General features: G+C 39.4%; 1 protein-coding gene, 1 non-coding gene and 1 pseudogene across 2 annotated transcripts in view; 2 read left to right on the forward strand and 1 right to left on the reverse strand.

The window, feature by feature from the left end:
- The window catches only part of INTS4 (integrator complex subunit 4), a 97,670-nt gene that overhangs the window by 26,660 nt on the left and 47,656 nt on the right, over window positions 1–23,354 (reverse strand). Inside the window, exons 10-15 of the mRNA XM_061168106.1 lie at window positions 21,258–21,432; window positions 16,139–16,344; window positions 12,987–13,129; window positions 8,797–8,912; window positions 5,016–5,149; window positions 3,617–3,774 (exon numbers count right to left, since the gene is read on the reverse strand). Coding sequence (XP_061024089.1) covers window positions 3,617–3,774; window positions 5,016–5,149; window positions 8,797–8,912; window positions 12,987–13,129; window positions 16,139–16,344; window positions 21,258–21,432 — 932 coding nt within the window. The remainder of the gene's footprint in view (window positions 1–3,616; window positions 3,775–5,015; window positions 5,150–8,796; window positions 8,913–12,986; window positions 13,130–16,138; window positions 16,345–21,257; window positions 21,433–23,354) is intronic.
- On the forward strand, window positions 5,705–8,786 carry LOC133040746 (proteasome activator complex subunit 1-like; annotated as a pseudogene).
- On the forward strand, window positions 5,874–5,980 carry LOC133041016 (U6 spliceosomal RNA). Its single transcript, XR_009689097.1, has one exon. It is a non-coding gene; the product is annotated as a U6 spliceosomal RNA (small nuclear RNA).

The following is a 23,354-nucleotide window of genomic DNA, read 5'->3' on the forward strand; positions in this document are numbered from 1 at the left end:
GGTGGTCTCCGAATCACTCATGTTCCCGCTTTCTCTCTTACTAAACTGAATAAGAATATTTTATAGTCCTGATTACCAATAGCAGCCATACTATAACTCTAAAAGAAAAAAGCCTTGGGATAAAGCAAATGTTGAAGACAAGAAAAATCCAAAGAGGCAGAGAGAAACTGGATCCTTAATGATATAAATGAACTACTTAACCACAGCATACTTAGAACTAACAATCCATCTCAAGAAAATTCATAGAAAGCTGCCTGGTTTTTTAAGATCCATATCAAGATTTCATATAGTAACCATAACTGTGGGAAACCTAAAGATTTGGCTAATGAGAGACGTTAACTCAGGGCTGCTATAATATATCAAGTTTCAGAGCAGTCTGTACAAAACTGTCCACTGTCCTCTTATTTCGGGCAACTTTCTGATAGCTAGTGCTGCCTCCTGAGGACCTTGGTACCAAAAAGGAGATGCCCTGGAAAGGGGCGAAGAGGGAATTATTTCCAAAGTGACTGAATAAATTGGGGTCTGTGGCTTACACTATTGTCTCTGAGTTTTGGTGGTTTGAGCTGATCCTGGAGAGCCTGCTCATGTGTGGGAAATCTATCACAATAAATGGCAAGACCCTGTACTAGCTAACCAAACCTGTAAAATGGTATTTTGGTGGCCAGCTGGTCTCTCCCTTTTTGCACCACTAATACCTATCTTGCAAAAGATGGCCCTGAATCATTCTACTTTGGAACCATATCATCTACACACAGATTCTGCCTTCTCTTACATTACAGAGAACACTGACAAGCTGACTATACATTAGCTGACCGTTCCCAAGTGTTAAGTCATTCTACCATCCTTGGACCGTAACGATTACTCCTGAGTTGCACAAAACAAGATGCTACCCAACTAGCTACAGGAAATCTGAACTATTATACAAACAAAAATAGAAATTTTCTAGCCCTGCTCAAAACATTCTGTGTCCCAGTGTTTCCTCCCTGTATCTTTTTATGCCCACAATCCTTAGGAAGCCTCAGTTCAGACATTCATCAAGAGACTATAAATGGAAGGGTTAAGTCCCCTCTTCCATCATCTTCTTCCAATATAGTAAGTACAGAAAACCCTGTACTTACTGTATTGTGTGGGAAGCACAATATTGCCTGCCTTATATACCCAACCAGGCTGTAAGATCCCCAGCAACAGAGACTATGTCTTGTTACGACTGTGTCCCTTTTGCCCAGCACAATGCTTGACATACGATGGGTGATGAAAAACCATATAACAGATTAATGGACCCAGGCTCCCTCACTCATTGTAAAAGTTGGCTAACTCTCATATGATTGTTTTCAAATTCAATGAAACAATGTACATAAAACACTTAGAAGAGTGCATACATAGTGGGCACTTAATAGAAAACAGCTCTGGCTACGAACAAGGATAGCAGAGCCTTACAAAGGATCAAATCCATGAGACTGAAGATGAGGTATGACCAGAAGAAAACGCCATCTATAAAAATCTTAGAAGTTTTCCTTCCTGGTTAAGCCACCATAACTAAAGTTTTCAACAAATACTTACTAAGCTCCTATAAAGCACCCAAAATACAGTGGTGAACTCAAAGTTATGTCAAATTCTAAAAACAAACCAAAAATTCATCCCCCAGGACCGTCACTGAACTATAGTAGTGAGGTGAAATCTTAGTTGGGCGACATGGCTGCTTAGATTACAACAAAGGACAATGTGTATGACGGTGAATTTTATTTGTTTGATACTAGCACTAAGAAGTAAATGACCACAATCCTAATCAGAGAAACTTCTGTATGAAATTTGGACTAACAGTTCACTTTTCAACAACTATAGAAAATGTAAATTCTGAAGAATCCCAGGGGTCATCTGATCTATTCTTCAAGGATATAAGAATCCCCTTCACTGCTGCATATCAGAGAGCATCAGTATTAGAGTCAAACAAAGCTAGACTTAAATCTCAGTTCTACTTCCTAACAAATTGCTTCATTTCCCCAAATTTCTACTTCTTCGTGAAATGGTTTACAATATCTAACTGCAATAATGTTTGTAAAACATAGTAGGTGATCAGCTAACTACTGTACCATCTGCTTTCCTTTCCAAATTTTTCACCATCCTGGCCACCTTTCTCAAGAATGCACTTAACGAAAAACACAGTGCCCAGGACGGACCACAGCAGTAGAACAGTCCTCTGACCAGCCCACAGCACAGCAGGACTGTCACCTCACAAAGCCCAGGTCATGAGGGCGACTCCAACCAGGGTGTTTACTGAAGTCAAATGCCAGTGGTCTACCTAGTGGAGGGCCAGGGTGGATCTGAAAGGAATACTGTATAGCATCTTTGTGTTTCTGTTGTATGTGGGTGATTTGGAGATTTATCTTTTTTTTTCCTTCGGTTTTTTTCCAAATATTGTTTAATAAAGTTTCATTAGCTTAAAAAAAAAAAAAAAAGCCAGCATTGCAGCTGATGACCAAACTAGCTCACTTTCGTACATTCTGTAATTTCTTAAATGCCAGCTGGTTAGTAAAGTGTCAAGGATAAAACTTAAATGTTTATTTAGGTGTGGCTAAGTCAGAAGTAGAGTTTATTTTCCGAGGCTCAGCGCCAACAACTTCAGTAGCAGCCTCTAAATTTAATCACCTTGGTGAGGAAGCAGATGAGAAAGAAAATGTGATTGAGGCAGCACTTCAGGGTCAGCAAACTTTTTCCATAAAGGATCAGATAGTAAATATTTTAGGCTTTGCCATCCATAGTGTCTCCATGGTAACTACTCAACTCAACCACTGCAGCAGGAAAGCAGCTGCTAAATGCTGTATCTCAATCAAATCCTATTTACAGAGACAGACAGATACTGCCTTTGCTAAAAGCAAATGGGTTTCATTTCTTTTCAGATCATGCAGGACATTCCAACAGAGCCTGACAGTCTGCTGATTGTTATCAATATCCTTCCCTTCTTCCTCAGTCACCATGTGCTAACTAAGCACTGGTCACTTGGAACAAAAACTACCTTTCCTAGCTCCTCGCAGCTAGATATAGCTATGTGACTTAAGTTCTCCTCAATGAGACACAAGGAAAATTAGAACATGCAACTTTGTGGGAAGTGTCTTTAAAGGGAGTGCTTGTAGAAATGATGCCCTTCTACTCTTTCCTGTTTCCTCGAGGCTGGATTATAAAGGAGACAGTTAAAGTTTGGCTCTTCAGGCAAAGGCCACTTAATGCTGAAGATGGAGAAACAAGAAAGAATGAGTCTAGGTTATCAGCCACCTCAGCTGTCTGCCTATGAGAAAGAATTAACTTTTCCTCTTGTTTAAACCACTACTAGTTGCATTTTCTGCTACTCAAACTAATATATATATAAAGGTAAGAAAAGCTGAAAACAGCTTCTTTGCTAACTCTTTCTAGTTTTGTACTAATCATCAATCTAGTCATGAACACAAACCTTTTCTTTGTAATATGCTTAAACCACAATCTAATCCAAAATAAAATAAAATAAAAACATCATAAAATCATGTCAACAGAGTCAGAAAAACCAACATTAGAAATCATAAGGGTCAAGCCAAGCATAACAACATTAACTCTGTCAAAGGAAAAGGATGATCAGTCACCTCACCTGATGGTGAACTCTAGTAGCTCCTGGGTTCCCTGAGGGTCGAGGTGCTGAAGACTGTATACCCTTTCAAGGCTCTGCTGCAGGAACTGATGGGAAGGATCCTCATGAGGTGTGATATTGGGAGAAAGACCTGATGACACTAGTTTTCTACCTGGTAACTAAGCACACACAGTGAGGTTACAGCACCATCAAACTCTGTGGCTCAACTTCTGCTAACACGAAGAAACCAGGGGAAAAAATGTGAGTCAAACAAAGAAAAGGAAAAAGAGCTAGGTAATTCTGTAAATAATCTTTTTCTTTTTCTTTTTCTCCTTCCTCAGCTTAAATGGGAGAAAGGGAAACAGAGAGAGAAAATGAACATGGTCTACCGAATACAGCCAGCCACAAGCTGCAAGGAGAAAAAGAAAAGAGAATGGTATAATATTATTTTCTATTGTTAATTGAAATAAATGGGCTAACCACACAAATGAGACTAAAAATTAATGCCATGTTTATTTTTAACCTTTATTGATCATTCACTTCATAGAAGACTGATGATTTATTCCCAAGTAAATTTTTGTATTAAAAAACATTTATAACATGCTATAAAAATGTTTTATATTATGATAATTGATCATTATAATTCTTGTTCTTACTGTTAAAAGTGGCTACCTTTCAAGAAAAGGATGAGAAAGAGAGCAAGAATTTCAATTTTAACTTAGTATCTTCTATATAGTTTAAATTTTCTAACCATATACATATATTATTCTAATTTAAGTCATTTAGAGTTATTTAAGTAGGGATAAGTAAATTCACATAAAGAGCTTAACAAAGTGCCTGCACAAAGCACTCGGTGTTTGCTGTCATCATCAGTATGGTTCTGATACTGATAATTTTTTCTTTCTGTAACTCTTAGGTTTTTAAAATAACATTTTATTATTAAAAAATAAACTTGAGAATGATAACTTTATGTAATTATTAAAATGTAATAGGATCTAATCCTTGATTTAAAATACGCTGTTCCAAAAAATAAAAAAATAAAATACGCTGTTCCAGAAACTTCCTTGGCAGTCCATGCTTCCAAAGCAGGGGGCATGGTTTCGATCTCTGGTCAGGGGTCTAAGATCCCACATACTGTATGAGGTGGCCAAAAAATTAAAAAATAAATAAATAACATAAGAAATAAATAAATAACATCAGGCTTCTTCTTGCCTAATATAACACAGTCAATAACCCAGGTACAATCAAAAAAATGAATCTTCTTAAAAGGTAAAGGATTCAGAAGCAGGAGTACAAAATAAAAGAGAAAGAATTAATGAATGTGTTTTCAGAAAATATATAGTCTGCTTTCTGCTATTTATCACAAAGGACTAAAAATCAAAAAAAGCAACAACACAAAGAAAAGATGTTTTCAACATACCCTCAAGGCAGGAACAAGATGAGAAAGACTGTCTCGGAGGTAGGCATAGTGCCTGAAGGTATGATCTGAGAACAATGCAGGCATCGTTGGACAGGTTTTAGCAGCATTGAAAATAAGAACCAAAACTGCAATGTCTGATAAATATGTGGGTTAAGTAAACTTGAAAGTACTGAAGGTTGAGTCTGGCCAGAATTTTGTGCCTCTACTTCTAACCCCTCAAATTCCTACTAAATGACTACAATTTTTCTAACAAACAAATGCAGATTCAAAGAGCTACACAACCTCACACCAAATTTTCCCAATTACCCACCCCCAATTACCAAAGAAAGGTTATTTTAAACTATGTCTGTTGATGAGAATACTAACAAATACAAACTTTGGTACAATACCTACTAAAGTATACACTAGCACAATCTCTTTGAATAATAACTTGATACAAGATTATAGGTTTCCCTGGTGGCTCAGTCAGTAAAAAATCTGCCTGCAATGCAGGAGACCCGCCTGAGTGCAAGAGACTCGGGTTTGAGCCCTGGGTCGGGAAGATACCCTGGAGAAAGAAATGGCAACTCATTCTAGTATTCTTGCCTGGGAAATCCCATGGACAGAGGAGCCTCGTGGGCTACAGTCCATGGCGTTGCAAGAGTTGGACACAGCTTAGCGACTAAACCACCACCCTAAGAGACTTATGAATGCTGAGTAATTCCACATCTCAAAATCAAATAGAGAATCATTCAAATAATAGCAAATAATCAGAAACAATCTAAATGTCCAAAACCAGGAGAACAATTATACTTCTGTTTCATCAATTTGATGGAGTATCATGCAATCATTAAAAATTACATTTATTAAAGATGTTTAGTGCTCGCTTCGGCAGCACATATACTAAAATTGGAACGATACAGAGAAGATTAGCATGGCCCCTGCGCAAGGATGACACGCAAATTCGTGAAGCGTTCCATATTTTTAAGTTCCTTCTGATAAAATTTCATGGCAATGAAAAAAAAACAAAGATGTTTAATATTCTATCAGAAGCATTTTACTATAACTGAAAAAAGTAGGCTCCAAAATGTATAGGGGATATGATAGCAGCTGTCAACAAATGTTTTTTGATGAAATAAAATGTTTAAAAAAATAACAGCAAAATCCCAAATCCAAGCTTTTAAAAAGGGAGACGGGCAGGTGTGGAGGCAGGAAGGCACCTCTTGGGCTCTAGGGCTCTAAGCTCAACCTGGTCACCACCTGGTTGCAGAGAGGCTGCCTCCCCACCTCCCTCTGGTCTGTCCCAGCCTCTTCTAGTACATCCACTCCCACTACCCAGGAAGGCCGTGTGGGGAGTAATCGCTGCTTTCTCTTTCCCTTTCCCAAACCCACTCCTCCGTCCATCCGCAGTGCTAGACCCCCACCTCAGCCATGGCCAGGCTCAGGGTCCTGCGGGGTCCTGTCTGAAGCCAAGCCAAGGTGTGGATGTGTTCCATGAAGACCTGTGTATTATGACAGAGAACCTGCTCGGGAGCTATTTCCCCAAGAAGATTTCTGAGTTGGATGCATTTTTTTTTAATCCATTTTTAAAGGAGCTAACTCTCAATGAAGCCAACTAGAGCAATCTGAAGGCCCTGGTACGCAGGCCTGATCCAATCAAAGAGAAAGAGAAGGAGGAGGGGGAAAAAACAGCAGGAGAAGGAGGACAAGATGAAAAGAACAAAGGGGAAAATGAAGACAAAGGTCTTCCATGATGTAGCCTAGTAAGCTGCAATGAGAAGACTGGAGTCCTCTTGCAGCGTGTGAAGCCTGATATCAAGGATGTTGCTGAGAAGCTAAACCTGGTCACCACCTGGTTGCAGCTGCAGATACCTCAGACTGAGGATGGGAATAATTTTGGAGTGGCTGTTCAGAAGGTGTTTGAGCTGATAACTGCCCTTCACACCAAACTGGAAGGCTTTCGCACACAAATCTCCAAGTACTTCTCTGAGCACGGTGATGCCGTGACCAAAGCAGCTAAGCAGCCCCACGTGGGTCTTCTCGACAACTGGTGCAGGGGCTGGAGGAGGCAGAGTACCAGGATATCTGACTGATGGTCATGGAGCTCTGCAATGCTTACGCTGTGTTATACAACATCATCCTGAAGAATTTCGAAAAGCCCAGGGAAGAAATGAAGGGAATGATCTATTGAGAGCTTCCTCTCATTCTGTGATGGGTCCAGCAGAGACCTTCTGAATTTTACAGGGAACTCCACACTTTCCCTACCCTCTGCATGTTGAGGTTGCTTCCTCACCTTGCTTCCTAGGCACCATACAGTCATACCATTGCCAAAAAAAATAAATAAATAAACAAAAAGGGAGAAGGAAGCACACCAAAATATTAACAATTACTTTAGCTAGTAAGACTCTGGCTGTTAAATATGAATTTTTTTTTCCACTTTAAAATTTTTTCTATGTGTATTAATTTTTTAACAGAGGGAAAATCAGAAATTAAAAATACAAGATAGGACTTCCCTGGTGGTCCAGTGGTTAAGACTCTGAGCTCCCAAGGCAGGGGGCATGGATTTAATCCCTGGTTCAGGAACTAAGATCCCACATGCCTCTCAGAGTGGCCAAAAATTAAAAAGAAGAAGAAGAAGAAGAATGTACAGCTACTATATCAGCAGCAGACTGCTTACCTCCAGACTTCTTTTACATTGAGAGAAAAACAAACAAACCTGTAATTAACATTTAAGCTACATTTGAGGCAATCTCTGTTATTTGAAGCCAAACATACTAACATACTTTCAAAAATGTTTAGCTTTTGTTTTTTTTTAATGTGAAGGGGGCTTCAAATTTCAGGGCACTTTAATACATCCTGCGTAATTTGTAGTAACTCCTAGCCCACAAGTCAGATGAGCTGAATTTCAAACAGCCATAGCATTGCACCTTTAGAGGTAACGTCAGGGATGTACCTTTCTTAGAGTCAGGCATTTGTTAGCACATCAATTACACAGGTCTTTTTAAAAATTGTCCAAATGCCCTATGAAAATTTAAAAAGAGAATTAAGAGAAAACAATGGTCATCCCCAACAGCCAGTTATTTGGCTGGTTCACGTCTCTTAATAAATACCTCCTTAAACCTCACCAAAGGTGTGCTACAGAGTGAAAAGAAGCGTGGAAGAGTATGGATGCATTGATGTAAATATATTCCCATTAGTGGAAAACAACCTGACTACATGCCATGCTGCCCAAAGCTATCACAACACCCCTGAGCTTGTATTACAGCTAGAGAATTCATGTACCCTAACTCAGCCCATCCTCTCCTTCAGGCTGCAAATCAAATGAAGCATGGAATAAGAAGGGGAAAAGTCCACAGCCTTTAAAACCAAATATGCCTGACTCTCTATCCCAGATTTGCTGTTTAAGAGTTATTTAACCTCTCTGGATCTCAGTTTCCTCATCTGTAAACAGGAAATAATAACCTCCTTCCAGGGTTGTTTGGAAGATCAGTGATAAAATATATGAAGTATTTAAACAGCATGTAGAATATAGTATATTTAAACAGTAGGTGGAATATACATATGTGGAATATAGGTATGCAATAAATGGCTAAAAAATTAGTAGTAGTATTCAATGGCAAAGGTGAATTACTGTGAATACAGAAACGAAAGCTGAGGAAAATAATTATCACTAGGTTTCCTCAGGATACACTTTTAACTAAAAGAAATGAGAAAGAGAAAACAAAATCTAAGACCTTCAGACCACCCAAGCTACACTGCAGAAAAAGAGGCCAAAATTTCCTGCTAAGTCAGCAGAGGATACAAGCTGGATCATCCATGTCTGGTTCAGCTGTGTCAAAAAACGGGTGGGTGCTCAGCAGCTCAGGCACCAAGGGAAGCACCAGGGTTGGATGCCGACTTCCCAGAAACTTTAAGCATCTGAAACAAACAGAATGAGAGCCCTCTTTAGTAAGTTAATAAATGCTTTAAAAAGCACCAGGAACTGGAATCAGAAAACATAAATCGGAATTACAAATTCTCAACCATCTACTTTTGTGACTTCTGTGACTTCTGGTAAGTCATTCAATTATTCTGGAACTCAATTAATTCATCTAAAAACTTGGTTATTATAGAGATAAAAGAGCTGATATAGCAGATATTTCTCAAAGTTATTTAACTAATAACCATTTCCCCCAACTTCACTGCCAAGAGACCCTGATTTTACTCAGGCATCAGGTAGGTAGTAAAGTACTCAATGAAGGTAGGCTCAGCCCTAGGGCTCAACCATAACTGGTCTAAACTCATCAGGGCAAAATGACTGAGGATGGTGATGATAGCTACGAAATAAAAAGATGCTTGCTCTTTGGAAGGAAAGGTATGACAAATCTAGACAATGTATTAAAAAGCAGAGACATCACTTTGCCAACAAAGGTTCATACAGTCAAAGCTATGGTTTTTCTGGCTGTCGTGTACAGATGTGAAAGTTGGACCATAAAGATGGCTGAGTGCCAAAGAATTGATGCTTTTGAATTGTGGTGCTGGAGAAGACTCTGGAGAATTCCTTGGACTGCAAGATCAAACTAGTCAATCCTAAAGGAAATCAACCCTGAATATTCACTGGGAGGACTGATGCTGAAGCTCCAATACTATGGCCACCTGATGGCAAGAGCCAACTCATTGGAAAAGACCCTGATGCTGGGAAAGACTGAAGGCAAAAGGAGAAGGGAGGGGCAGAGGATGAGATGGAAACTCTGGAAGATAGTGAAGGACAGGGGAGCCTGGTATGCTGCAGTTCATGGGGTTGCAAAGAGTCGGACCCTACTTAGTGCCTGAACAACAACAACATCATGACAATCCCAATCCCATTTTACAGTGACTGGTTCGCAAGTAGTCAAGTAACCTAGTTCTGGTCAATGGAACAGGAGGTCAACTCTGCTGGGGAATTTCTCAGGAATGTTTTCCTAACCAAATGAAAAAAAGTGCATGCAAATGAACATATCTATGAAACAGAAACAAACTTACAGATATAGAGGACAGATTTGTGGTTGCCAAAAGGGGACAAGGGTGGGGTAGGAAAGGATTGTGAGTTTGAGATTAGCAAGTGGAAACTATTATATATAGGATGGATACACAACAAGGTTCTACTGTATAGCACAGGCAACTATATTCAATATCCAGTGATAAATCATAATGGAAAAGAATATGAAAAATAACATACGAATATAACTAAATCACTTTGCTATATAGCAGAAAGTAACACAACATTATAAAGCAACTATAATTCAATAAATTTTTCTAAGAAGAGAGAGAAAAAAATGCATAGAGGGAATGCCCTTTTCTTTCTTTCTTAAGATACTGTCTTATGAGACAGCCATTTTGCAACTATGAGAAGAAAGCCAACAGAATAACAAACAAAAAAATCAACCAGAGTGCTAATTGTGTTAAACTGTTGAATGACTAACCCTGAAATCAACTCTCTGACTTTTTTGTTAAGCAAAAAAACTAGACAGTATTTAAGCCCCTTTTAATCAAATTTTCTGTTACTTGTAGACAAAAGCACTCTAACTGATTTACTAGGTGAAGTTCTAAAATCAGAAGAGACCTGATCTGAAACAAGAAACTTAATAACTATGTGGCCTTGAACAGATATATTTCTTACCTACAAATGAGATAAAATATAATTACCTCATACAGTTGCTATAAGGATTAAACGAAATAATGAAAAGTATTAGCAAAGTGTCTGCCATTATATAATAAGAACTCAATTAACTATTAGTTTAGCTATTATTAATTGGCTATTAGTTAACTACTATGATTACATGAATGCCCTTTATAAGACATAAAAAACTACATACGTGCTGGTATTTAGGCATTTTTCTTATTTTTAATAAATTTCCAGTGTAGGAGGTGTGAATTAAAAAGAAACACAGAACTTAATTTAATGCTCTCATTGAGTTTATAATCTGAGGCAATGATAACTAACACTACAAGGTAATGAACTACTAAATGACAGTTTGATATCATTTTCTTTCCACCTGTCAAAGGCAGAAGAGATCACCGTGACCACAGAAAGTTTCACAAAGGAGATGAGTCTTCACCAAGGACTGGAAAGTAAGATCAGTGAAAGAGAGAAAACAAACCCCATGAACAAACTGATAGGAGTATGGGGTATGAAAGGCATCGCATTCAAAACACTTGATACTGTGAGGAAAGAACACCTTTCCCCAGTCTTGATTTCCTTCTGTGTGGAAAGAACTTAATTCACTAGTTTTCTGACCTCTCTCAGCCCCTTTACTCGCTATGCCTCAGGGGACATTGTATCCCCACATCCCAAATGACTGAGTGCTCCCTGAAGGCAATCAAGAAACGCACAATGAATTGAGCTGAAAAAACATCAAGAAATGCGAAACAGAAATCCAGATAACAGAAATATTACCTATAGCAAGATTTCCTGGTATTTTTAACTTTTAGCATATCTTGATTTGGCCTGATTTGTACCTGATTGGACCCATAGTTTTTCTAATTTTGGTAATAATTTTTTAAAATAAATCATATATTTGGAGTGATCTCATCACGTAAATTTGTTGAAATATGTGGAGTATAACAATGAACAGTTTATAGTAAATGTTCCAAATAGGAAAAGGAGTATGTCAAGGCTGTATATCGTCACCCTGCTTATTTAACTTATATGCAGAGTACATCATGAGAAACGCTGGGCTGGAGGAAGCACAAGGTGGAATCAAGATTGCCGGGAGAAATATCAATAACCTCAGATTTGCAGATGACACCACCCTTATGGCAGAAAGTGAAGAGGAACTAAAAAGCCTCTTGATGAAAGTGAAGCAGAGTGAAAAAGCTGGCTTAAAGCTCAACATTCATAAAACTAAGATCATGGCATCTGGTCCCATCACTTCATGGGAAATGGATGGGGAACCAGTGGAAACAGTGTCAGACTTTATTTTTTGGGGCTCCAAAATCACTGCAGATGGTGATTGCAGCCATGAAATTAAAAGACGCTTACTCCTTGGAAGGAAAGTTATGACCATCCTGGAGACATTACTTTGCCAACAAAGGTCAGTCTAGTCAAGGCTATGGTTTTTCCAGTAGTCGTGTATGGATGTGAGAGTTGGACTGTGAAGAAAGCTGAGCGCCAAAGAATTGATGCTTTTGAACTGTGGTGTTGGAGAAGACTCTTGAGAGTCCCTTGGACTGCAAGAAGATCCACCAAGTCCATCCTAAAGGAGATCAGTCCTGGGTGTTCATTGGAAGGACTGATGTTGAAGCTGAAACTCCAATACTTTGGCTACCTCATGCGAAGAGTTGACTCATTGGAAAAGACCCTAATGCTGGGAAAGATTGGGGGCAGGAGGAGGAGGGGACGGCAGAGGATGAGATGGCTGGATGGCATCACTGACTCGATGGACATGGGTCTGAGTTGACTCGGAGTTGGTGATGGACTGGGGGCCTGGCTTCTGCAATTCATGGGGTCGCAAAGAGTCGGACAAGACTAAGCGACTGAACTGAACTGAACTGAACTAATGCAAGTAGTTCTTCAAACAGCAATTCATGAACAGTGTTAAGCCTAATTCTAAACTAGAGGTAATCCAGGGAATCATGATTTTCCATCTGAAGATCAAGTACTTACCCTCCCTCTAGTCCTCACAATGATGGTAATAGACAAAGGAGTGACTAACATCATATAGGAGGAAAAGGGAATCTACAGACTCATCTCTGTATCTCCAAAAGTTACCATAGGGCTTGGCACAGAGTAAGCACATGGCAGGCGTATTACATTTGCTAGGTGGACGGATGGACAAATGAATAACCTAAAATATGATATTCAGTTTAGGAACCAGACTCTTAAGAGTATGGCTAAGTTGAATCAGGTTTCTAAAGTGAAGGCAAAATTGAAGGCCATATCTCAATCCATGATGATCCACTGAATAATGTCAACACTGTCCATTTAACACATTATCAGACTCAGCAAGCAAATGAGAAAAAAAAAATCCTTACTTCCATATGGAGTCCCTATCAGTAGGGTACTTGGTTAAATTTTTTAGCAGCTCCACCAGTGCAAGATGAATCCCTTCTTTGGTTGAAACATTAGTACAGCATAGGAGTTCATGAAGAGCCTCTCTAATATCTCTAGATGAATCCTTAAAAAAAAAAAAGGTAACAATAGTAATAAAAGCAATCACTATGGATTAGCTATTTATGGAGGACTGCACAAGTTAAAGTGGGAGTATAAGGCAAACAGCCCCTCTCAAAGGGGAGGGGCTAGTAGTTGAAAAGACTTCACAGAGGAGGTAAAATCTGAAATATTTGAAGAATTCATCCATTTGTTCATTCATTCATTTGTACACTCAACATTTACAGAATACTTTATTATACAGTCAACATTTATCAGTACCTACTATGTACCAAGTGTCAGGGATACAGCCATAATTAAAATCGAATCCCTGCTCTCAGGAGCTTCCTTCCAGTGAAAAGACAAAAATAAACAGCTAAAGGACTGCCCTGGTGATCCAGTGGTTAAGAATCCACCTGCCAATGCAAGGGACACAGGTTCCATCTCTAGTCTGGGAAGATTCCACATACCTCAGGGCAACTAAGCCCATGCATTACAACTACTGAAGCCTGCATGTCCTAGAGTCAGTGTTCTGCAACGAGAAGCCACAGCAATGGGTAGCCCAAGCACCGCAACTAGAGAGTAGCCCCTGCTTGCTGCAACTAGAGAAAGCCCATGCGCAGCAACGAGGACCTAGCACATCCTAAGTAAATAAGATATGAGAAACTATAAAGAAGGTTAAGGATAAGAGTGCTGGGACTGGAGGGTTATTTTACGTGGCATGATCAAAGGGAACAGCAAACATAAAGGCTATGTTTGAAAGGCAAAAGCACTTTGAAAAAATAGCAGTGTGGCTAGGGCAGATAAACAAAAAAAGAGGAGGTACCAGGTGATGTCAGAAAGTGGCCTCTTCCCTCCCCAATACCTTCTGCTCAACCTCACTAAAATGATTAGAAAAGGTCACCAACAACTTCTTAATGCTAATGTAAACGGACACGTATCAGTTTTACTCTTATTGATATCTTCATAGCATTTTTTGCTAGTTCTTTGAAACTTTTTAACATAGACAATTTGAAGCATCTATAAATAAGCAGAGACAAGAAACCCCCCAGTCTCAACTATTAACTCACAGCCAATCATGCTTCATCTATACCTTAAACCACCCCTCCCAAATTATTTTGAATCCAGTCAGAGAAATCATAGCATTCTGCTGGTAAATATTGCCATAATACTTCTTTTTAAAAATGAGTCTTTATTTTTTTAAAAAATCCATAAAACCAATACAATGCCTAAAATTTTAATAATTCTTTAATATCAAATATCCACCCCATAATCAAATTTCCCTTACTCAAAAAGGTTTTACTTGTTCTAATCAGGCTCCAAGAATGTTCACCCACTGCAGTTGGGTAATATGCCCCTTAAGTACCTTTTAATATGTAAAATCTCTTTACATCTCACTTTTTTTACCCCTTGCAATTTCTCCCCTGTATATCTCGAGATGGTAGTTTGATTTACAGGCTTGATCAGAATCAGGTTCAATATTTTTATAAGACCACTTCACAGGTGGTACCATATACTTCCCTCAGCAACTATGTATTTCTCCTTTGTGATATTACTAACCACTGAAGATCACTGCCTAGATCTAGTAATTCATTAAAGTTGTAAAACAATGATATGTAAATTCTATCATTCTTGATTTATTAACTGGAATACCTCTACAAGAGAAACTTCCCTTTCTCACCTATCTGGTTGTCTTGAAGTTCCATTTGTACAGGAAAAGGAAGGATAAATGCTTGATTCCTTAATTTACCAGTTTTCAAAATAATGAGTTGATTACTATGCATCTTCCAATGTGACTAGTGACTTGCTTTACTTAATTATTATAAAATCATGGGTTTCATATTTGCAGTTGTAATCTTAATGAGATGTTTCACCTTTGGCCAGTGAGAGACTATTTAAGTCATCTCCTGGGTCTTTTGATAGGAGCCTAAAGGTGTTTGATAGCTAATATCTGCTTTCTGTATGACAAGGCAGTACAAGGTTATCTTGTTATGTTTCCTGCACCACACCTGGAATCAGCCATTTCTCTTCTGCATTTTGGTTACTTTTAGCAGGAAATGGGATCTCCAAAGCAATTTTTTTTAAAGTCAGGTTTATTGATATATGTTTTACATTCTGTGATAAAATTCATCCTTTTTAGTGCACACTTCCATGAGTCTAACAAATCCATATAGTTATGTAACCACCATCACAATCACGATATAAAACACCTGCATCACTCAAACACTTTCCTAGTGTCCCTCTGTAGTCTACCCCTCACCCGAGTTTCTAGCAATCACTGATGCATTTTCTGCTACACTTTTGTCTTTCCAAAATGTCATATAAATGAAATCACAGAGCATGCTGCTTCTCCTGCCTGGTTACTTTCACTTACCATAATGTATCCATGTTGTTACATGTATCAGCAGCTACTCATTTTTAATTTTATTTATTCATTTTAACCAGAATGACTGCAGGGTGCTAACTGATTTTTTTGTGGATTGTTTTTTTTTTTAACTTTATGTATTTATTTGGCTCCTCCCAATTCCTTGGATATATCATATCCACTTTTACCTCTGGATCCTTAAAACATTGCTCCCTCTTGGTACCCTTCCACCCCACTACCATCAGTGCCACGCCTTCCCAAGAAAATTCTTTATATACCTGAATCTAATATAATATAGCAAGTCAACTATACTTTCATTTAAAAAAAAAGAAAGAAAATTCCTCATTAAGTCCTACTCCTTCAAGTATCCACTACAGCATTCCTTCTTTCTTCCCTATCTTCCCAACCTTACCTCGGCTAACTCAGATTAGATACTCTGTGTTCCCAGGGCATCCCATCCTTTCCTGATCATAGCATTACTAAGCTTTATTCAAATTTCCTGTTTAACAGTCTCCTCCATCATGAAGGAGCTGTGTGATCAGAAAGTAGAATTGTGCTACCTCTTCACTATTTTATCACCAATGTCTGGCAAAAAAAAAAAAAAGGAAAGAAAGAAAAGCAGCACTCAGTAGGTACTGATGAAGAAATGTGTAACAAACTGTGATCATTCACCTCTAACACAGCCAGGACAGTGTCAAGCTGATCCTCTCGAAGGGTGATATTGTTAGAGATTTTTCTCATGGTATGTATGGACTGTAGACGTACTTCCTCAATTTCATCATTAAACATGTCAACCAGGAAATCAAGGCACTTCTCAGCAAAAGAGGGTGAAGACTGGGCCAGCATGCAGAGTGCCTCCACAGCAGCAATGCGGACCTCTAGAGAGAAGGGAACAAACAAAACTGTATGTCAAGTTAAGACCCATGGATGAAATGCGAGGGCTCCTCATTCAGGCCTGTGTTTCCCCCTTTACTCCTCTCACTCTGCAAACTCTCTGGGAGATCTCCTCCAAGCCTGTCGATTCTGCCACTGCCTTCACATGGACCTACAAACAAGGACGCTGGTACCACAGAACTGAGGCTTAGATCTTAAATCCACAGGCATGTGATCAAGTCACATGCCTATCTCCATTAATTTAAATTTCTTGAAAACTCAGTTGTCTTATCTCAGTATTCCAACCACAGTACTTTTTAAAAAAGCACTTTTCAAACAGCATTATTAAGATCAAAAAAGGCTCAAGTGTCGTTATTCTCAATCTAGAGATAAGACTCAGCAAAGTGAATAAACTTGCCTCAAAGTGAGAGCAGAGATAAGACTAGTACTCTGGTCTGCTAATTCTAGACTAGTGGCATGTAGGGGTTAAGGGTACTTACTGGCTCTGGAATGACAGCGGTCTCACAGTGAATTGCAAAAAGTAATCCATCCACTAACTTGGACGGTGATCTTGAATAAGTAACTTAACTTCACAGCACTTCAAGAGAATTCTCCTTTTCTTACAGAGTAGTTAGGAGGAATAAATGACATAATGTGGGGAAAGCACGTAGCGCACTGTCTGGCACATGTTAAAGGCTCAATAAACATTAACTATGATACAGGTACAGATCTTGTAAGCACCTGAAAACCGAGGCATGTCCCCTATCTCTTTATATGCTCAGAACATGTAACACTGAGGCCACGGAGGCCAGGAAGCCCTTCATTCATTCACTGACAATGCACCCTGAACATGCACTATATGCCAGGCCCTGTGCTGAGTGTTGGGATATAGAGATGAGAGAGGAGTAAGTTACAGACCGTGCTCACAAGGCTTCCACACATGCCTGTTTCATTCCAATGATTCCCACTGGGTTCTATAACATAATGTACAGTTTCAAAAAAGCCTTCAACTGCGGTTAAACCCTCAAATATAGTTCAGTTTTTTGTATAAGAAAGGTTTTCAGTTCAGTTCAATTCAGTCGCTCAGTTGTGTCTGACTCTTTGGGACTCCATGAATTGCAGCACGCCAGGCCTCCCTGTCCATCACCAACTCCCGGAGTTTACTCAAACTCATGTCCATCGAGTCGGTGATGCCATCCAACCATCTCATCCTCTGTCGTCCCCTTCTCCTCCTGCCCCCAATCCCTCCCAGCATTAGGGTCTTTTCCAATGAGTCAACTCTTCGCGTGAGGTGGCCAAAGTACTGGAATTTTAGGAAACAGTGTCAGACTTTATTTTTTGGGGTCCAATATCACTGCAGATGGTGATTGCAGCCATGAAATTAAAAGACGCTTACTCCTTGGAAAGAAATTAATGACCAACCTAGATAGCATATTAAAAAGCAGAGACATTACTTTGCCAACAAAGGTCCGTCTAGTCAAGGCTATGGTTTTTCCAGTGGTTATGTATGAATGTGAGAGTTGGGACTGGGAAGAAAGAAAGGTTTTACAGACACTTAAAAACAGAATTACTACATTAAAGGGAGATGACTCAGATTTTTCTTGGTACTTATAAATTCCTCCTTTTCATCAGAAGGGAAGGATTTGCTGTGCATCACAATAATATAATTTAAACATGAAATTGCTAATAATTACAAAACAAGACAGAGATGGACCCAAATATTTTAAATGCTGACCCTGCTTCCAAGGGCTTTATCAGTTATGCAGCACTGACTCATATGTAAGTCCAGCAAGTGTTATCAAGGGAATCACAGAAAAACTTCTGATCAACATGAGATAATCAGTATGACCTGACCTGATGCAATTCCAAGCAGAAGCAAAGACACTTGGTTTTCTACTTTGCCATGCATAGCTCAGCTACAGGTAGCTAAATTAACATTTCCTACTGAACTTTTTGGAATGTTGAAAATACGTGACAGTCTCCTTAAGGATCCAGGGCAGAGAAAAGGAACTAGCTTGCTTGAGGAAAAAAAAAAAGATTGATCCTCTGGTATCTTAACATGCGTAATCAGGTTCTAGTTTTGTTACTTACCAGCTTCACATACCATCTCCTAGCCACCAAAGACTAGAGTAGTCGACTGCCTCACACAGTGATGAATGGTACAATGGAAACTCACAGGTCATATTAAGAAAACGCAGAAGAGGCACACAGCATACTGAACAGGATCACAGGCAGCATTCTGGTAAGTGACCCGTAAAATAATACCAGATGGAGTTGCTGGGCCAGAAGAAAGAAAAAGGGCCTTCCTACACAGAGGAAGCACATGTAAAGGCCCAGGAAGGAGGGAGAACATGCAACAAGAGGACTAGAACTGTGTGATACTATTGATACACTAGAGGCTACAGCCAATGAAACAGGCTCCATTTCACCCAGCAAACGTATCCCTAAGACCCTGACTGACCCAGAATTTTGTAAATATGATTAGAGAGCTGCTGTACCTGATGCTCGTTATGATCTCCTCGTTTTCCAAAGTCAAGTGCCTTTAATTAGACCTTAGTGACAAACTGAAAACTATAGAAATAAACCACATAAACATTAACTGTGATTAAATTCATCTGTAGAAAGTAAACACAGCAAAAACGCTAGTAGAGACGAAACAGATTCTCGCTATCTGCCTTGGGTAAACTGGGTTTTCATGACTGGAGTTCCTTATTATCTAACACTATTTAAATTTTTCATTCATAGATCAAGTTCATGGGGAAAAAAAGCAGAGGCAGCTTTAATTTCCATGTATATAGAAAGCCTTAAAGCAAACTGAATAGAGTAACCCAATTGTTCTATTCATTAACAGAAAAACTGTCTTTCCAAAGTAATTTTCTTGCCCTTCTAAGAAATTCTGTTCTAAGGTTATCATTTTTGTAGGCATTTTAAAGACCTCAGTTCTAATCCTCTGACACAATCTTACTGTAAAATTTGGACAATCAACATTATCTCCTTAGGTATGTTAGCCTAACTGAAAATATGATGTTGGAGTCACTCAACTCAAAGCACTATCTGTGATATATGTGAGATGGACAGCATCACACTGTGGAAATGCTAAGAGCTTTGCAAGGGCTTCTATTACTGGTTAAAATGCAGTAACAAAGCCAGATTAATCCTTCTTTCTGAAACAACTAAACAACTAAAAACAGACAAAATATATGAAACAAAAGTATTCAACACACCATATGTCAGGCAGTAAAAGGGAGTGATCTCTGAGAGACAGGAAATAAAAAGAGGCGAGCTCTGTGATTATACCAGTTTACTGTCTGTAGAGTTCCCAGGTTGTAGGTCTCCCTGAGTTCAGAAGACAGAGCTGGGAGTTCAGAAGACAGAGCTGTGATTAGAGTTAGAGGGCAAAGTACAGAATGGAAAGAAGGGCACAGACAGAGCAAGCCTGGGAGACCTGCAGAGGGTCCTCCTAAGTCTTCAGTCAATTTCTGATCTGTGAAGAAACTACCCAAGGCCTGAGAAAGAACCTCTCGAGGATTTGAGGAAACAATCTCCAAAATTCACACATGGTCAAAAAGTTTTTTCAGAAGGGTTTGTTTTACTAGTAGAGAAAAATAACCCTGAGGCTTTGTGCTACTCCAGCCCACCTAAAAAAGCTTAAAAATAAAACCTGAGCTAACTGCATTCTAGAACAAAGCTCAAGAATACTTACAGGAATATAACAATGTTTAGCACCCAATAAAGTAAAATTCAGGGTGTCTGGCATCCAATCACAAATTACCAGGCATGCATAGAAGCAGGAAAATATAATCCATAATGAAGAGAAAAATCAACCAATCAAAACCAACCCAGCAATCACAAAAGTAATTGATAAAAACTACAAACCCATAGATCCAAGAAGCTCAACAAACTCCAAGCATATGAAATATGAAGAAAATTATACCAAGGCATATCATAATTAAATCATTTAAAACCAGTAATAAAGAGAAAACCTTAAAAACAGACAGTAAAAAAAGATACACTACATACAGAAAAACAGAAATTTTAAATTACAGCAGGGCTTCCCTGGTAGTCAAGTGGTTAAAAATGCACCTTGCAATGCAGGGTCCAGGAAAATCCCACATGCTCTAGAACAACTAAGCCCTCAAGATGCAATTAATGAGCCCATGTGCCTAAAGCCCATGCTTCAAAACAAGAGAAGCCACTGTAACAGGAGCCTGTGCACCACAACTAGAGAAAAGCCTCTGCACAGCAATGAAGATCCAACAGTCAAAAACAAAAATAAGTTTAAAAAAAAAAAAAAAGACAGCAGACTTCTCAACAGAACTGAAAAACTGTGGAACAAGATCTTTAAAGGACAAAAAAAAGAATAAATAAATAAACCACTATTAATCTAGAATTGGATTCCCAGGGAAATGTCTTTCAAAAATGAAATGGGACTTCCCTGGTGGTACAATGGATAAGAATCCTCCTGCCAATGCAGGGGACACAGGTTCCATCCCTGGTCTGGGAAGATTCCACATGCCAAGGAACAACTAGGCCTGTGCACCACAATTACTGAGGCTGCTCTCCAGAGCCCGTGACCACAACTACTGAGCCCATGTGCTGCAACTACTGAAGCCTGTGTGTCTAGAGCCTGTATTCCGTGACGAGAAGCCACTGCAATGAGAAGCTGGGGCACTGCAACGAAGAGTAGCCCCTGCTCACCGCAACTACAGAAAGCCCAAGTGCAGCAATGAAGAGCCAGCACAAGCAAAAATATGCAAATAAATAATAAAAGAATTATTTTTAAAAAATGAAGGTGAAATAGTCTTCAGTGAGTGACTGTGCAGATCAAGTGAGACAATCTGTATCACTCAATACAATGCCAGTGACATAGCAGTCACTCAGTAAGTGGGCACTGGTATTATTATGAAGTCATTCTTACCATACATCTCATCTTCCAATCCATGAACAAAGGCTCCACAAGCTCCCGACTCAATCAAGTTCACAGCCCCCGTATCTATCTCTTCCTTGGGAGCATCATCTCCCCACTTCCTGCCGCTGGAAAACTCTCCCGAACTGTAAAGTTCCTTGGCACGTTCATGTGCAGTGCGTTTCCTCTGTAGAAGAGAACAATTACCACTTGCTGAGATTCATGAGACAATAGTTAAGTTGCACACCAAGAACATGAGAAAGTGGGAAATAAAGACTGCTCTCGGGGGCTTCCCTGGTCGCCTAGTGGTTAAGAATCTGCCTGTCAATGCAGAGGACATGGGTTCAATCCCTGGTCTGGGAAGATCCCACATGCCATGGGGCAACTAAGCCCGTGCACCTACTAAGCCCAAACTGTAGAGCCCATAAGCCCCAGCTACTGCAGCCCACACACCTGGAGCCCATGAGCTGCAACAAGAGAAGCCCCTGCTCTCCACAACTAGAGAAAGCCTGTGTAGCAATGAAGACCCAGCACAACGAAAAAATAAAAATTTTAAAGTAAATAAATATATCTTGAAAAAAAAAGACTGCTCTCTGAAAGTTATAGTAAAAAAAAAAACATTCAATAGCTATCAGAGCAGAGATATGCAAATTCAACTTGAAGCAAAGACAAAGACTCTCTGGTCTATCATAGTTGATAGTAATCTTATCAAAGATAGTAACTTTATTAAGGGGCTTCCCAAGTGGCTCACTTGGTAAAGAATCTGCCTGCCAATGCAGGAGCATAGGAGACCTGGGTTCAATACCAGGGTTGGGAATATTCCCTGGAGGAGGAAATGGCTAACCACTCCTGTATTTTTGCTGGGATAATCCCATGGACAGAAGAAGCCTGGAGGGTTTACAGTCCACGGGGTCACAAAGAAGTCCGACATGACTGAGTGACTGAAGACACACACCCACAGCTTTATTAAAGAGAACACAAGAATATTCATCAGAGAGGTGGTTATGTTTGCCATGGCAACACAGGGAAGGGAGAACTAGAGAGGTTAAATAATGGCAGTATCCCTCTAAGCATCATCCTGCGTAGACAATACTCTAGTCCTAGAAAAGAATTGTTTTCAAACCATAGGACTATGCTTTATTTGAGCAACATTATGCTCACCAAGCAAGCCTCTAGTAAATTTACTTCCTACACAGGTTGCTTAAGGGGAGATATATTAGTTGGCTAAAGTAAATATTGAGTCTACTTGACAGTTACAGTTACCTTCATAAATGAATAAACTGGCATTCTGCTTTATTTTTTTTAATTTATTTGGGTTCACCAGGTCTTTTATATATATTTTTATTTGTCTGCACTGGGTCTTAGTTGTGCCATGTTTGATCTTTGCTGCAGCATGTAGAATCCAGTTCCCTGACAGGGATTGAACCCTGGCCCCCTGCACTGAGAGCTCGGACTCTTATCCACTGGACCACCAGGGAAGTCCCCGGCAATCCGCCTTAGATATCAGATTCTATGAATCTTGCTGGAGTGAGACCACACCCTCACGGCTGATCATCTCAAAGGCACTGATGAAATACAGCACCTAAGCCTACAGGGATGTGGTTGCGACCCATTTGTATCTTGCAATGTATCTTAGGAACCCTTGAATTACCCATCCCTCATCATTCACCATGAGCATGTCCTTCTTTGCACTTCCACTCCAGTATACACAAAGAACACTGACGCAGTCACTGACCTCAAATGAAGGGAATGCCCTTTAAGAAGGCCATAGGGCAATGTTTCATGAAGCAAAGATAACTCTTCAACCATTCCTAAGAATTTATCTTATGGAATAAATCAAAAGAAAAGATCTATGGAGAAGGAAATGGCAACCCACTCCAGTATTCTTGCCAGGGAAGTCACATGGACAGAGGAGAAAAAAAAAAAAAAGAAAAGATCTAAAATCCACGGAGATAATACTCTCTATATGATTTATAATGGTGGAAAAATTTAGGAGAAACTATAAATGTATAACAAAGGGCTACAAAATGATGATACATCTACTTAATGGGATATTCAGTTCAGCTGCTCAGTCATATCCAACTCTTTGCGACCCCATGAACTGCAGCA

This window comes from Dama dama, chromosome 2, assembly GCF_033118175.1.
Source record: "Dama dama isolate Ldn47 chromosome 2, ASM3311817v1, whole genome shotgun sequence".
Lineage (NCBI taxonomy): Eukaryota > Metazoa > Chordata > Mammalia > Artiodactyla > Cervidae > Dama > Dama dama.